The 16,625-nt window shown below is 37.1% G+C and overlaps 1 protein-coding gene across 16 annotated transcripts in view; it reads left to right on the plus strand.

The window, feature by feature from the left end:
* The window catches only part of CADPS (calcium dependent secretion activator), a 550,474-nt gene that overhangs the window by 297,707 nt on the left and 236,142 nt on the right, over positions 1-16,625 (plus strand). For all 16 annotated transcript variants that reach the window (XM_074284209.1, XM_074284210.1, XM_074284212.1 and 13 more), the window contains exon 7: positions 12,039-12,150. In XM_074284209.1, the coding sequence (XP_074140310.1) occupies positions 12,039-12,150 (112 nt within the window). The remainder of the gene's footprint in view (positions 1-12,038; positions 12,151-16,625) is intronic.

A 16,625-nucleotide genomic window follows, 5' to 3' on the forward strand; every position in this document is an offset into this window, starting at 1 on the left:
AGGGATGACTAATAGTTTAAGTTATATCTTATTTAGTATCCATTTAACACGTTATTTTTAATATCTCACTGACATCTTCTGCTTTTTATATCTTTATTCTCCTTCCTTTTTTCATGTCCCTATAGAGACATCCTTTGTAACAAAGAATAGAAAAGACAGGGGAGGAGAAGGTCGGCAAAATTAGCCAATACTTTTTAAGGATTGATTGACTATAGACTCGCTTTGAAGCCGGTTGTTTCCATTTTGATGCTCATTTTTGGGAAAGAAAGAAAAAGGAGAGAAGCATTAAAAATCAGTTGTCAAAATCTAACTCATATATTTACTAGATATATGATGCTGAACAAGTTTCTTAATCACCATCTGCCTCAGTTTCCTAATCTGTAAAATAGAGATAATAATAATTATTGTCACAGTAAGAGGCAGGATTTTATCAAAGACTCCAAGGTCATTAATCTAATATGGAGTCCCAAAAGGGACTTAGTACAGTTTTAAACATTAATAATATCAGGAGTATAAGTTCTACAAACTTATAAAAGACCCAATTTGAACTTCAAATTATATTTATTTATATGAATTTTGAACAATACATATTTATGTTAATTTAATTTTCTGAATGATATCTTCTCAGGCCATTGGATCAGTAGATCACTTGGGTAACCTGTTCCATCTCCATTAAACTTTTTTTTTTGAGGGGTAGAAGGCTAGGGAGTAGAGTTATAATCCTCTCACACAAACAAACATAACCCTAATTTAAGCTTTTATCACCTTGCAAATGAACTACTGCACCTTCTAACTGGTGTTCTAGGTTTAAATCTCTCTGTATTTCGATCTATCTGCAAAAGTGTTTTTTTTTTTTTTTTTAAATTGTAGGTCAACCCATGTCACTTTTCTATTCATTCAACTCTTACTGATTAGAATTAAAATAGATTAAAATCAGAATCAAATATAAACTACTCACAGTGACATTTAAAATCCCTCAAAAAATATGGTCCTAGCCTATCTTTCTAAGCTTGTTAAAACATTACTTGCCTTCCTGCATACTATGGTCTAGTCAAATTGACCTTCCTCCTGCTTGTCTCATATGACCCTTCATTTCCCTTCTCCACGCCTTTGCCTTGGCAACTCCCTTGACTCCCAGACATGGAATGTACTCTCTTCTCAAGTCCATTTTTAAGAATCCCCAGCTTCCATCAAAGCACAACTATACTTTCTTGCTAGCCTTTCTCACAAAATTACCCTGAGTCTATTTTGCATTTTTCTTAGACCTACAGCCCAAAAATCTCAGTGCACTTTAAAACTTTAATAACTTTAGAAATTAAAATACTACAAACTTACAAAGAACATCATTTAAAAGTTTCATTATTTAAATTTCTCTGATGTTTATTTAATTTGTGAATTTTGAATGAGAAATTTTAAATGTTGATGCTAAAAAGGAGACATCTTGTCATTATGCATTGTGTCTACTATAGTTTCAGTATGATACCTCTTCAGAATAATGTATTGATGGAGAAAGTCACCTTGCTTGGCCCCTATATCCATTAGACTTATTCCTGTGGTGTTCCATCAGAATTTTTACTTCAGCTTTATTATGTATATGATCCTAAGGCTAGAATTGTAAATGTAATCCTTTCATTAACTGAAGAGCAGCTGAGGAAAGTTTCTACAAAGTTCAGGATGTGACTTGAGGGATACACAGCAAAAGATAATAGATATATCAAGTTCTAATAAGTAATATATCAATATTTTAAATTTTTAAATAATTACCTTTTTAAATATCTTTATGTTTATTGCTTAGAATTTTATTAATTTTGTTTAGAATTCTGAAGTTATTAAAGCTTCAAACTGAATTGAGATTTTTGCATAGATGCATATTTTGTGAGTATGCATATGCATAAATATTTGTCCACACATGTACATTATTGCATATATAGAGACAGTGAACAAATATGTTATTTAAATTAAAAGTAATTATAAAGAGGGGGAAGAAGCAGATCAAGTAGAAGCTGTGATTGAGCTTCACTGTCAAGATAAAGGGCTGAAAGTGAAATAGTATGAGACATAGCCAGAGCAAACGTAAGTAGATGGGAGATGAAGCCTTTGCAAAAGGAACAAAGAGAAGGACTAAAACTTGGCTGGACACTGTAATGGGTTATTTTTTTTAAATCTGGAGATGAAGATGATATAGCTTATATTTACATAGCACTTGCCACATGTTGGACAATGTTCTAAGCACTTTACAATTATTATCTCATTTGATCCTCCCAACAACCTTGGAACATAAGTGCTAGTGTTATCCCCATTTTACAGATGAGGAAATAGCTAAGTTTCCAGGGTGGTCACAAAGCTAATGAGTGTAGGAAGTCAGCTTTGAATTCAGGTCTTCCTGGTTTTATCCACTGTGCCTCTTAGCTCCCTCAGGTTTGAAGGACTATTGAACACAAAGAAATTTTTGTTTGATCCTGGAGACAGTACAGAACCGGTAAAAATTATAAAGGGGAGTGGTTTACTCCGGGGTAAAATTATTGAGATCTAATAAAGATTATAAAATGAGGGAAGTGGTATACTCAACTCTATGCTTGAGGTACAACACTTTGATTCTGTGTGAAGCGGGGTGAGACTAAACAGAGCAGGCCAATTAAAAAGCAACTACAATAGCCAAGGTGAGGCTTGATGAGGAAGACCCAGGAGAGGAATGATGAAGGCTTGAACCAGTGTGGCGCCCGTGTGATTAGAGAGACATCAGACCTGAAAGATCCTGTAGAGATAGAAACAGTCAAAGCTGAAAGCTGTTTGGCTGTATGAGAGGAAAGTGGGAAAAGAGTCATGGATGACACAGATTATGAACCCAGTAAATTAAAAGGATGACTGTTACCTTAGTAGAAATAGGGAAATTTGGATTAATTTGGGTGGAGGAGCACATGGAAAAAATAAGTTCTGTTTTGAAACTGCTGAGTTTAAGATGTCTAGGAAATCTCTAGTTCAAAAAGTCTGATGAGTATTTGGTGATCTGGGTTTGGAGCTCAAAAGAGACAGGGATAAGAGATGGATCCAAGATGGCTGAGTAAAGTCAAGGACTCAACTTTCCCCTATCCCCTTCCAAAAGAGCCAGGGACAAGATAAATCTATCTGTAAGTCATTCACATAGGCATCTTAATTAAACCCACAGGAGTTAATAAAATAACCCAGAAAGAAAATGTAGAGGGAACCCTGATTTGTGGTCCAATTGGCACAATCCATATTTTTATTTATATCCATACATTATAGGCAGATCAATATACATTAATTCTTCATGTTTCAAAATGGCGAGGCTGATAGTTTTTCTCTCCTCGTCAGGAATTATGGTTGAAAAGACCAATACCTGTCAGGGCCCAGGAAGAATTTGGGATGTATCAAGGCTTAGGAGATTAGTGTGACTAGATTTCTTTCTCCAGCTGCATTTATACAGGACACACATACACACACACACACACACACACACACACACACACACACACTTTTAGCTTCCTTTTGTATTTTATCTCCCTCCTTAGAATATTAGATCATTGAAAGGAATTGCCCTTTTACTTGTCTATTTCTATTTTCAATGCTTAGTGTAATCCATGGTAAATAGCAAGTGCTTAATAAATGATTAGAACTTGCTGTAGATAAAAAGCTAACAAAGGAGGCTCAGGAGGACTGATCAGACAAGTAAGGTAAAAACCAAGAGAAATCATGAAGAGGCAGAAAGGAGAGAGTGGTCAGAAGTATCTGAAAGAATGATGAGGCTTTTGAAAAAGTCATCAAATCAGGCAAATACAAGATAGCTAATAACTCTGAAGGCTACGGATTTAGCTGAGAGATGGATGAAGTCAGAAGTCAAACTGCAAATTAGAAGTGAAGGACTGGAAAAGAATTATAGGAAATGGTGCCTATAGAGTTCCTTCACACACTGGTAATTCTTCCAATCAATGAGTTTCTCCCTAGCACTTCCATTTGAGGTGTGCTCAATTCTCAAAGCTCAGCCTTTGAGATCCCAACCTATCATTTTAAAAAATCTTTCTTTTATGTGGTAATTCCCATTTGAATAAAATCTCTCCAAGAGCAAGGATGGGTTTTTATTTTATTTTATTTTACCAATATTCCCAACTCTTAGCTGAGAGCCTGCATTTAAGTACTTAATTCATGCTGTGTCTAATCTATAAAGATTTCTTTTTTGGAGTTTCTTCTTGACATGACAAGATCTAACTTTGACATGATCATAAACATGTTGTTAGAGGGGAGTTTAAAGAAAATTTAATGCAAATCCTGTATTTTATAGAGAGCTCTGTAAGTTGATTGAGATCACAAAGCTAGCATGGTAGAGCCAAGATTCAAACTCAGGTTCTTAGCTCCAATTCTGGGCCGGGTTTCCTAGCACTGCACTCTTCCAGTGGTAAAAACCAACCTAAACCTTACTTCTGTTCTATAAATATTCTGTCACAAGCTCTGTTCTCCAGGCTAAGTACTAATAGAAACAGTTATCTCTTGCTGTGCCAGAAAGAACCTGTAATTGGAGAAGGAGGGAGCTGTGATATCCCTCTAGCTACATTGAAATGCATTCTGCTGTATAGCATGCCTTTGTTTCTCATTTGTTTCTGGGCTCTAAGAGTGTGAAGTTGATTATTGAGAATTACAATTGGCACTCTCAGCATATAGTAAATTTAGTGTTTCTTAAGTAGTACAGTGGCGATATAGTGGGTAAAATGGAGTCAGGAAGATTCACCTTCTTGAGTTCAAATTTGGCTTCAGAAACTTACTAGCTGGGTAACCCTGGTAAAGCCACTTAATCCTGTTTGCCTCAGTTTCCTCATCTGTAAAATGAGCTGGAAAAGGAAATGAAACTCCAGTATCTTTGCTAAGAAAATCCCAAATGGGTCACAAAGAATCAGATTTGATCAACAACAACAATGTGGTTGAGCAGTCAAGAACCCTGATTTGTGGTCCAATTGGCACAATCCATATTTTTATTTATATCCATACATTATAGGCAGATCAATATACATTAATTCTTCATGTTTCAAAATGGCAAGGCTGATAGTTTTTCTCTCCTCATCAGGAATTATGGTTGAAAAGACCAATACCTGTATCTATGTAAGAAGTCTCTCCCTGTAATTAAAGCTATAATCACCTCTCTTTGACTCTTTGTCTCACAAGTTATTATAGAACTAAAAGTTGTAAAGGAACTATGGGACCATAGAACTTGAGGTGAAAGAGACTATTAGCAAGCATCTAGTCCCATCTGTTTATTCTACAGATGAAGAAATAGAGATAAAAGGACTTGTAAAAAGTCACATAGATATATTGAGTAGTATATAAGCACAGGTGTTCCAAGTGCTTATTTCATTAAAAATCACCACTTTCTTGAAGTGTGAGAATTTCCACCTCTCTGATGACCCTTTGAATATGATTCCCTATTCTTGCTTCTTGTTTTTGCTTTCTCTTCCTTGCTTACCAGAGAGAATAGTCATTTGGCTCTTCCAACCTTGCTTGCAACCAGTATTATCAACATTCTGAACTTTTCTGATTAAATTTCAATTTCATTACTGTTCCAGGAAGCTATAAAGAGCATATATTAATCTCAATAGTCAAGACCAATGGCACAGCAAGAAATCAACTAATAGAGAAAAGAAATGGGGGGGAAAGACTCTAGTGGAAAATAGATGTGCTTATAGACATATTTCTTCAGCCAAAACCACAGATTTTGATACCTTTGTGGATGATTTTTTTTCTGGATTTGTTAAAGTATTTTTGAAACATGTTGAACCTGTGAATTAAATCTAAAATTAGAAGCTAACACAACAGCTAGAGCCAGTGGGCTTAAAATGAAGATGAGGAAATGAGATCTGAAAGAAATCAATGTTAATTGACCCTAGACCAGAATGAACTCTTTGATCAAAAAGAAAAATAAAAGACCCAGTTCCATTTAAGCCAGTTAACTAACGAAAACACAAATAGGAGACATTGAAGTTTTGCTGATTATCAATATGTGGGGTGATGTAAATTATTTAATTTAAATTTTTTCCCCCTTGTATTCTTAGAACCAGGAAGAAAAGAGCATCACTTTAAACACTGAGGGGGGTTACTTAGAGAAAGAGTCCTCTGTCACCCAAACTAATTATAATCAGATTTCAACAGCAACAACAACAATAATTATTACTAATAATAGTTATGCACTGCTATGGCAGAAGTGACTTGAGAGAGTTATTAGAAATCTGTAAAAAAAAAAAAAACATGGAAATTTATATCAACACCTAGCTTTTAAGCTCAGTAGGAAACTTCACTGCCATATTGCCTAATTAAAGGCAACAAAAAAAGAAATAGGAAGAACAGAATTCAGATAACAAAAAATATACCAGAAATTCAGAATTGCCTTAATTAGCAATAGAAATCTAACCTTAAGAAAATATTAGGACTTTAAAAGGCACAAAGGATAAAATAAATGCTTCAACATCAGTCACAAACTTGACTATAGACACTTGAGTGAAGATGTGGAAAATCTCTGTTCATCTCTATGATCACAAGAAGGCCGATAAAATAATTAAAAAAAACAATTTGAATCAAATGAAGAATAGAAAATTGGCACATTAACATAATGAATGACAGAATAATTAACTCAAGAAAAATGATTGAAACTTTGGATTCTTAGAAAAACTGGAAAGAGATGGATAGAACCAGATAAGATTCATAATTATTACCTTGTAATGGCACATAAACTAATAACAAAGTAGCTGTATAAAGTATTTTCTGTCAGACATATTTGTTATCAAAAGATGGAAATACCAGCATTTCAACCAAGTATAAGCCATTCTTATGTTCTCTCATTTATACAGAGCTGTCACTAAACAGACAGGCAGTTGAGATTTACATAACCTTAAATCCATTATCACTCCTAAGTAGAATTCAATATGACTTCCATATTAAAGAGAAAGTCAAACCAGAATACTTTATTAATCACTTCAGTTAATATCAAATTATGTAAAATACATTAAATAGCAAATTTATTATATTGAACTTTTTTCAATGAGATCAAGGTGTCGTTTGGCCTCAATAAATTCAAAATAATTCTAGTGTACGAAGAAAAGAGAGAGATTGAAAGTTTCAAACTTTTCAACAAATCCAGGGATCAAAATGAACCAGTAGAATAAGATAAGAAATACAAATGCCTTGGTGTTTTCTCCATCAAAAGAGAAACATTAAGTATGTAAAGATGTCAAGGAAAAGGCTTTAGCAGAATATGTTAAGAGACTTGCTGAATTCAAAGTTAAGTGAAAAAATTAAGACCATTCACAGAGAGTTCTCTCTTTTCGCCTCCTCTTCATCTCACATTCAGATGCATCCTGTCACCGTTCTCCTTCACCTCTCTCACATAGAAAGATGGCCCTTCTCCTTATCAAGGTAAACCCCTCTCCATACCAAGTACTCTGATTCCATCCCATCTTCTCCAGTAGATTGTCCTTTCTATCATCCCTCCTCTTACTACTTTTCTATCTCTCTCTGGCTATTGGCTGTTTCCCTATATGCATGGGCATATATTCCTTATATGTCCATCCATGCTCATGTCTCCCCCATTCCCCAGAAAGCTTCTCTGATCCCTCCAATCCCAAGAACTATCACCCCACATCTCTTCCTTTTTATATGGCAAAATGACTTTAAAAGGCTATCTATAGTGGGTGCTTTTCTTCAACTCTCTCCTAGACTTTCCAAAGATCTCATTATCCAACCAAAATCGTTCTCTCTAAAGTTACCAATGTTCTCTTAATTGTAACAATGAGTGTCCTTTAAAAAAAAAGTCATGCTTCTTGACCCTTCTGCAGCCTTGACATTGCTATGATCCTCTTTTCTTTAATGTTCACTCCCCTATTCAATTAACTCCAAGGGCTCCTTATAACTTCCATCTGGTATTTAAAGCCTTTCATCACCAGGTTCTCTCCTAACTTTCCAATCATCTTGTACCTTACTAACCCTTATGTATTCTGCAATTCAATGATACCGACCTTATTGTTGTTCTCTGCCCAATAAACCACGGGCTATCCTTTGTGCCTGGAATTCTCTCTCTCTTCAGTGTTAGCTTCTGGATTTCGTGGCTTCTTTCTAGCTAAAGTTCGACCTTCTACAAAATGTTTTAAATAATGATGAGGATACAGATAGTTGATGATAGCTAACATTTACATGTTTTAAGGTTGGCAAAGTCTATTACATTACAACTCATTTAATCCTCATAATGACCTTTTGTAGCAGGTGCAATTATTATCTTCATTTTTTCAGATAAGGAAACTGAGGCAAAGGAATGTTAAATGATTTGTCCAAGGTTTCACAGCTAACAGAAAGCAGTTAAGTGACTCAGTAGCTAGAGCACTAGGCCTGGGTCCAAATATGATCTCGGACACATAAAAGCTGTGTGATCCTCAGGTAAGCCACAGATAGTAATGACGTATTATTGTAACAGGATCATGAAGAGTCAAACATGACTGAACAACTGAAGCAGCATCTGAGGAAGGATTTGAATTCAAGTCTTCCTGATTCTGAGCTTGGGCTCTACTCACTGAATCACCAATGCCACTTAATTCTAATGCCTTCCCTCTGTTATTACCCCCAACTTATTTGTATGTATCTTGTTTTGTACATAGTTTTTGTATGTTGTCTTCCTTACTATACTGTGAGCTCCTTGTGAGCATGGATTGTGTTTCATTTTTCTTTGTATCTCCAAGAACCTGGTTCATTGCAGGCACTTAACAAATGCTTACTGATTGAATGACATGAACATATCATTGCTTGCCTCTTGTGATCTATAGTCTAATTGTACTAGATATTCTTGATTTAACAATTAACCTAAGCTTAAAGTTTGTTTTTGTTTTTTTTCCATTCCAATCAGGGTTGGAGTGGTAGAGTTTAATTTTGTTACTGAGGGATAATTATGGGCTTTGGGAGTTGATGTCACACCTCAAGATTGACCTAAAGTCATCTTGGAAATGATCCTTAGCAGACACCAGTTGCTTGAACTGAGTCCAGCTAATGTGATCTTATTTTTCCCAGATGGAGATCCCACAGCAAAGGCTCAGATCGATTTTCACTATTCTTAAGTAACATTGGTCAAATTATGACTAGAGAGCCAATGTGTTTGGCACCAGAAATTCAGTTTGGACTGTTTCCTCCAAAGCAGGAGAGATAATCCTTAGGAAACCATCCCACTGGGTAGAAGTTCCTGGAACTGTGTTGCTGCTCTTCTCTCAGTTCTATCCTCACTACACACACACACACACACACACACACACACACACACACACACAGAGAGAGAGAGAGAGAGAGAGAGAGAGAGAGAGAGAGAGAGAGACTCACACACACATACATATACTTGGCAGGAAGTAAAAAAAAGAAGACATTTTGTGTACATCTCCATTATCCTATAGAACAATCTGACCATAGATCAAAGTGAATTAGTTTACATAAGAAATCCATCCCTGTCCTTGTGGCTATACAATGTCCAAGTTTTTTTCATTTTCATCACTATCACTGAATCATTATCCCTTATATCTGTATGATGCGTTACAATTTTCAAAGTAGTTTCATAGACATGATCTCATTATTTGTTATGCCATTCGTTAAAAAGAACACTGAAGAATTGGAATGAAATTCCTTCTCTGCTACTTGCTGCCTGAAGCTTCTCCATTTCCCAGATGATGTTTTGCATATGAGCTAAATGACCTAAACTGAGAGAGGAAACATGGAAATGCCTCTCCCTTCCTTCTTTACAAAGATTGGGGTCAGAAGACCCTTGCACAGACAGTCATTGGATATAGTAATGATGTTGATGGATAGTTTTTTTTTCCTTTTTAAATTCTTTTTCTTTTTTTCTTTATTTCTTTTCTTTTTCTATTTTTTTCTGGCTCTCTGGGTAAGGGAAGGTCAAGATCATCATAGATTTAAAGCTCAAAAGAACCATGTCCTAACTTCTCATTTTAGAGAAGTCCAGAAAGTCAATAATGTTCCAGTGAATGTCTAAGGTAGTACTTGAGCTCAGAATTTGCTGACTCCACATTCAATGCTCTATCTACCTCCTACTCATACAAAAACAAAAGATCTCAACAAAAGTTCAAAAACCAAGTGTCTGTTGGATTGAATTTCATTCAATTATTTCATGTTACCAAAGAGAAAACTGAAGCCCAGAAAGTTGAGGTGATTTTTCTGAAATTCTACAGCTAGAGCCCAGATTAGAATCCAGATCTCCTAAATGGGCTATATATAAGGCTATCAGCTATTTAATCAACATGAACATTGGGCCTACCTAACTCTTCTGAGAATTTGCCAAGTGCCATTAACCAAGATCTTTCTTCAGGAAATTTTTTTTGTTTTTAATTTCAAAAAAAACTGATATAAGTGATTACATGAATATCAATGAGGGAAAAGGATGTAAGAAAACACTGTTCTGATTCAGCAGGGTTCTGCAATGGAACTAATAATGGTTTCTGAGAGATTGGTAGGTAAGGGAGGAAGAAAAAGGGAAGAGGAGGGAAGGAAGGAAGGGAGGGAAGGAAGGGAGGGAAGGAAGGAAGGAAGGAAGGAAGGAAGGAAGGAAGGAAGGAAGGAAGGAAGGAAGGAAGGAAGGAAGGAAGGAAGGAAGGAAGGAAGGAAGGAAGGAAGGAAGGAAGGAAGGAAGGAAGGAAGGAAGGAAGGAAGGAAAAGAGGGAAGGAAGGAAGGAAGGAAGGAAGGAAAAGAGGGAAGGAAAAGAGGGAAGGAAGGAAGGAAGGAAGGAAAAGAGGGAAGGAAGGAAGGAAGGAAAAGAGGGAAGGAAGGAAGGAAAAGAGGGAAGGAAGGAAGGAAGGAAGGAAAAGAGGGAAGGAAGGAAGGAAGGAAGGAAGGAAGGAAGGAAGGAAGGAAGGAAGGAAGGAAGGAAGGAAGGAAGGAAGGAAGGAAGGAAGGAAGGAAGGAAGGAGGGAAGGAAGGAAGGAAGGAGGGAAGGAGGGAAGGAAGGAGGGAAGGAGGGAAGGAAGGAAGGAAGGAAGGAAGGAAAGATCAAAAGTGGCAATTTTCTGAACATCTGTCTTCCAATCAGAGAAGACGTGTGTTCAGATTCTGCCTCTGGTCCAAGTTATATGAACAATGGTGAGTTGCTTAACCTTTCTGAGTCTCAGTTTGCTCATTTACATAATAGTGATAATATTGTCCATGTCTCCTACTTCCCAATGTGTCCTAGAGGATGGAGAACTGGGATTAGAACCAAAAACACTTGGATTCAATTCTTTCCTTTGGCACAGACTGACTGGGTATCTCTGGACAAGTCACTTAAACCTCTCAATGGTCCTTGGCATTCTCTAAGAGGGATAAGTTGTAGAGAAAAAGTCACCTTGAATTGATAGGACTTTTCCTCATCCAAAGAGTTTTCTTTCGTAATGAAATCACAGATGCAGTAGCCCTCTCCTTCTAGTTGTTGTGATGCTCAAATGATATATGCTAAAAGTGCTTTACAAACCTTCAAAGCCTCTCTAAAAATCAGTCATTTTTCTTCAACTGTTCACATAATAAGGTCAAGCTTCATTCTGCCAGAAGGAAAACCTCCTGAAATGCACCCTTCTCAACCTTCACCTCCAATGTTCTTCCAAACACCAAATAAATACCTTATTTAAAAAGCGAACAATATCAGCTGCAGCAGAGCAAATGGCACAATTGCTGCCTGGAGGACGGCTGCATCCAGATGATCTGAACCTCAAAACATGTGGCATAAATTAGCAAATGTCAGGGGTTGATGGGCCTTATTTGGAACACATTTTCACATGGAAATGGGATGGGGAAAGTTTCCCCCCCAGCTCAAGTTCATGTTCAGATCCAAATGATCCCTGAGAGCTTGCTGCAAAAACAGTGGCAACTTTCTGAGCATCTGTCTTGCATTTGTCTCACAAGTTAATTAACACGTTTTGTCACTCCTACAGCTTTCGTGGGGAGAAGGGTGACAGACAGTGACACCCTGAAGCTGGGTCAGGTGACAAAGTATCTCAAACACTGCCCTCTCTGATTGTGTCTGCAGGTGGGGGACACAAGGTGACTTCTCCACGAGCCACGCCCTGCCAGCTGTAAAGGTGAAGCTGTTCACTGAAAGCACAGGTGTCCTGGCCTTGGAGGACAAAGAACTCGGTCGGGTAAGGACGTAAGCTTAGAGGAGGGCTGGCCCATGTGTGTCAAAACAGCAACCCTGGGGCCTGAGAATGTATGACTGCTCTTCCTTCATGCCCACAAAACAGACATATCATCTACTGACACAGAAAAGAATCATTTTTCAATTCTATCCTGTAAAAGATAGCCAGTTTGGGAAAGGGAACATGGTTAGGAATAATCCTAGAATGTTTAGGCTCAGGACTGACAATGTGAGAGCATATCTCCCAAAGGGGCGAGCAACAAAACCATACTAGGTTGTTCTCCTTCAGAGATAACATGCATAATTTTTTTTCATAGTTGGAGAGATTGGTATGATCATAAGAACATAGATTTAGTGCTAAAAAAAAAAAGACCTTAAAGGACATCTAGTCTAACTCTTTTTACAAAGAAGGAAACTGAGACTCAAAGATATCAAAGGATTTGGAATCATAGATCTACTGCTGAAAAGACCTTAGAAATCATTAAATACAATGCCCTAACCAAAAGAAACAGGGATGTGGGCCACTCAGGGAGACATTAGCAAGGTGGCTATTTGAACTTATTTCCTCTGACTCCAAATCTCAGACTCTTTTCAGATGGAAATTGTCCAAATTCATGAAACCAAGATGTATACTCCACATCCTCTGAATCAAAAACTAATTCTCTTTATTTTTGCTTAATATTTATATATTGTATTTTAATTTATGGAATAAAACATTTCCATAACATAGTATGGCAAAAACAATGGTTGCACATGAAACTATACCTCTATTATCTACAACTTGCTGGGTTTTTCTAAAAACATATAATAGTTATCATGTAAATTTCTTTTTTTTCTTTTTTCCTCTCCCCCCTTTAGAAGTGACTATTAGACATAAATGGTGTGTGTGTATGTAAAATCATCCTATATAGTCTTCCACTTATCAGTTCTTTCTCTGCATATAAATAGCATCTTCCTTCATATGTCCTTTGTTGTTAATTTGGGTATTTATAATAGTCAAAATTACTTAGTCACTCAAAGGTATTCTTAAAACATCTTCCCAGAATGCCCCTCAATGCTCTTTCTGCTGTTCCTCAGTGTTTTCTACATGCTGCATATTTTTTTTTCATTCTTTTATTGCCAGAAAAGGAATAGAAAAAAATTTTTCCAGCATAATGAGGCTACCATACCTTTGAAGTAATATTTCTTCTGGCTTAAGCATACTGAGAGCTAATAACATTCCTTAGATCTACTCAAACACTCCTTTTTTATTCATTTGCCCTTTTTCTGGTCCCACTGGCTTTTTATGATTGGCAGTTTGTTATTGATTTTTTTTTGTACACTTAGCCTGATTTTCCCAATGTTTCACCAATTGATATTTGTGAGTAGCCTTGCCCAAAGCTAAAGAATTAATTTTCTTTCTACCACCTGTTAGAGGTCAAAGACTATATACAAAAAGAACCTAAAGAGTACTTTTCCCTCCTAATTTGATGCTAATAAGCATTTTTAAATGCCCACTGTGTGCAATGTACCATGGCTGGCATTGAGTGAAATGCAAACTTTAGATTCAAGCATTTATTAAATCAGTACTTTTTCCAGGCACTGTGGAAAATGTTGAAGAAATTTTTTAAAATGTAGAAATAGCCCTCCTGTCAACAAATCCACATTTTGATGGAGGAAGAAATATGTAAATAACTATGTACCTACAAATTAAACTCAGAGTAGGGAAAAGAAATGGATTCTCTGAAAGAATAGATCCTCTGAAAGAAGAAAACATTAGTAGCTGAGAGTACTAGGAAAGGTCTCTTGGAGAAGGTGGGGTTTGAGCTGCATCTTCAAAAAAGCCAGAGAAAATAAATGGGAGAAATGGGGAGAAGAAGCATTCCAAGTTTGGGACACATCTAGGGCAAAGGGAGAGCATGGTTCTTGTCTTCAAGAAACTTAAGGTCTAGTAGTAAGAAACTACCAGTGATAATACGTTATAGAGAACTATTCTCCTACATTCACTGGCCCCAATTTTCTGGGGCATTCAACTTCATCTGAAGACTTTTCATATTCTTTTGCTCCCTTTTTTTCTATCACTAGCAACCTATTTATTGGCTTTTCTCTGCTATTTATATAAATGCTTCTACCAGCATAAGCCAGTATAACTTCTTCATCGCAATTTATTGTTCAATTGTTGTTTAGTCATGTTTAACTCTTTATGATCCCTTTGGGGTTTTTCTTGGAAAATATTGGAGTGATTTGCCATTTCCCGCTCCAGCTCATTTTAAAGATGAGAAACTGAGGCAAAAGCAAAGTGAGGTGTAGGGGATGGCTGCCCAGATGACTTGGCCAAAGATTTCCTTCCCAAGTGATCCCTCTTAGATGTACTAAAGTGTCATATTGCTGTGGAGTTAACTGGATAGTAACAGGAGCTGTGAACATCAAAGACAGAACACATGTGGACCTCAGCTGGGTGGATTAAGTACATGTTTACTAGCCAAGAATGTCCAGATGAAGTGTCTGTTGTAATCTTGGCCTTGAGCATATGGGAGGACCCTCATAACTCAGTGAGGTTGACAAAATGGAAAGGGCTGTGCGAACACGCCAAACCCAGAGAAAAACTGGATGCATGGAGCTAATGGAACATCCCCGCTAACCTCCCCTTCTGTTTCATTGGCTGACTGGGACCTCCTCAGATTGAGACCATGTGATAGAAAGACTCTTTGTGAAGAGGCCGGTAATGAGCTGAGCTGGGGCACTGTCGGCTCCTACAAATGGACAGCATATTGTGTGTGGGAAAAGCGTCCAGACTCCATATGGTGGAAGGCAGATTAATGAGCTCGAGAGTGCTGGTCTCCTAGTGCCTCTCACACTTTGCTTTTGCCAGCGAAGCAGGACAGCAGGGAGTCGGGGGGCTTTTCCTACTGCTGTTTCCAACCTTGTTGCTCGATCCTCGCTTCCTCCTGCTTCGTTTCTTCCCTCCTTCTTTCTCCTTTTCCCTATTGCTCGACTTCTGCTCTTGCCAGCTCAGCACCTGGTCATGGACATCTCACAGGCTTCTAAGACTGAAAGCTCTAGAATTGGACAGGGTCTTAGAGCTCTCCTTATTTTACCGGTGAAGAAAATGTAAATGATTAATTATAAATGTCTATTGAATTGAATTAAATTGCCCAAGATTACCCAGTAGTTCCTCTATCAAAGTCTAGAAGGAGCATGAATCAATACCATTGAATTTTGCCTGTCCAATGACTTTTCATTTCAATTTTAATCCAGTTGGATTCCAAATATCCCATTAAGTCCCTATTAAGTGCTGGGCAAGGCATCCAGAATAAAAAAATAAAAACAAAATCAGTATTTGTCTTTAAGGAACTCGCATTCTATTGGTAGAGATGGGATGGACAGTACTTGAGAAGATAAGAAAGGCCTAGCTAGGTTAGAATAGGATAGATGGACTGGGGAAAAGGAATGATATAGATGAGGGAGATGGGTGGTAACTTTGTGGATGGAGAAGGAGAGTTACTATATAGATGTGGGAGAAAGGTGATAAGAGAAAACAATCTGGGATGACTCTGAGATGATGGACCTAGGTCCTGCCCTTCAGGAGTTTGCATTTTATTGGAAGGGAAGATGTTCAATATACAAATAAATACAAAATCATTTGAAGTAAGGAAGACCCAAGTAGCTGAGGGAATCAGGAAAGATCTCATGGCATATAGTGAGTGACTGAGCATTGAATAAGATTTTATTTTTTGTTTTTAGTAAATCTAAGATTTTACCAATATTGAGAGCTCCTGGTTAAAAAAAAAAAATCCCTCTGCCAGAATAGTTCAGGACATCCTCTGCAACTATCTCTCCATTGCTCCACACTGCCTTTATTCAATATTATTATCATTCATTATTTACTGTAGCTCATTCTTGTATTTACAAAAGAAATAAAAAGTAATTTGTTAATCAATCAGTAAGTCATTCAACAAGTTTAACTACATTCCCTAAACTCTGGGAGAGGGATCCAAGGGAAGAGCCTAGAAAGTGACAGATAAGCTAAGGCTTCCTGTAAGAGTGGCAGGAGTGGGTTTTCAGAGGTTGTGTTTCCTTCTCCTTGTATAAAATTACAGGGTAGGTTATTATTCTTCTAAAAAAAAATTAGGTCTCTGCCCTCTTGGATTTCTTTGAGAAAGATACTATTGAATCTAGTGAAGCTAAATCAGAAGATAATTCTCACATTGTATCACATGAAGTCTTTTGTTGACTGCCTTGTTACTGTATAAATCCCAAATCTCTCAGCTCCAATGAGGCAATCACTAGAAGGCATTGCTCTTCCCAGATCTAAAGACATTTCCTGAACACAATTGCCTTGTTGTATGTGTAGGGAAAATAATTTAGCTTTTCTCTATCTCAGTTTCCTTATCTGTAAGATAGATGTGAGGGATTTGATGGTCACTAAAGTCCTTTTTACAACTTTATGATCCTAAATTTATACAAAACTAATGGGCATCTAAGGCAGTGTTTAAACCT

The sequence above is a fragment of the Sminthopsis crassicaudata genome, chromosome 1 (assembly GCF_048593235.1).
Source record: "Sminthopsis crassicaudata isolate SCR6 chromosome 1, ASM4859323v1, whole genome shotgun sequence".
Taxonomy (NCBI): Eukaryota; Metazoa; Chordata; class Mammalia; order Dasyuromorphia; family Dasyuridae; genus Sminthopsis; species Sminthopsis crassicaudata.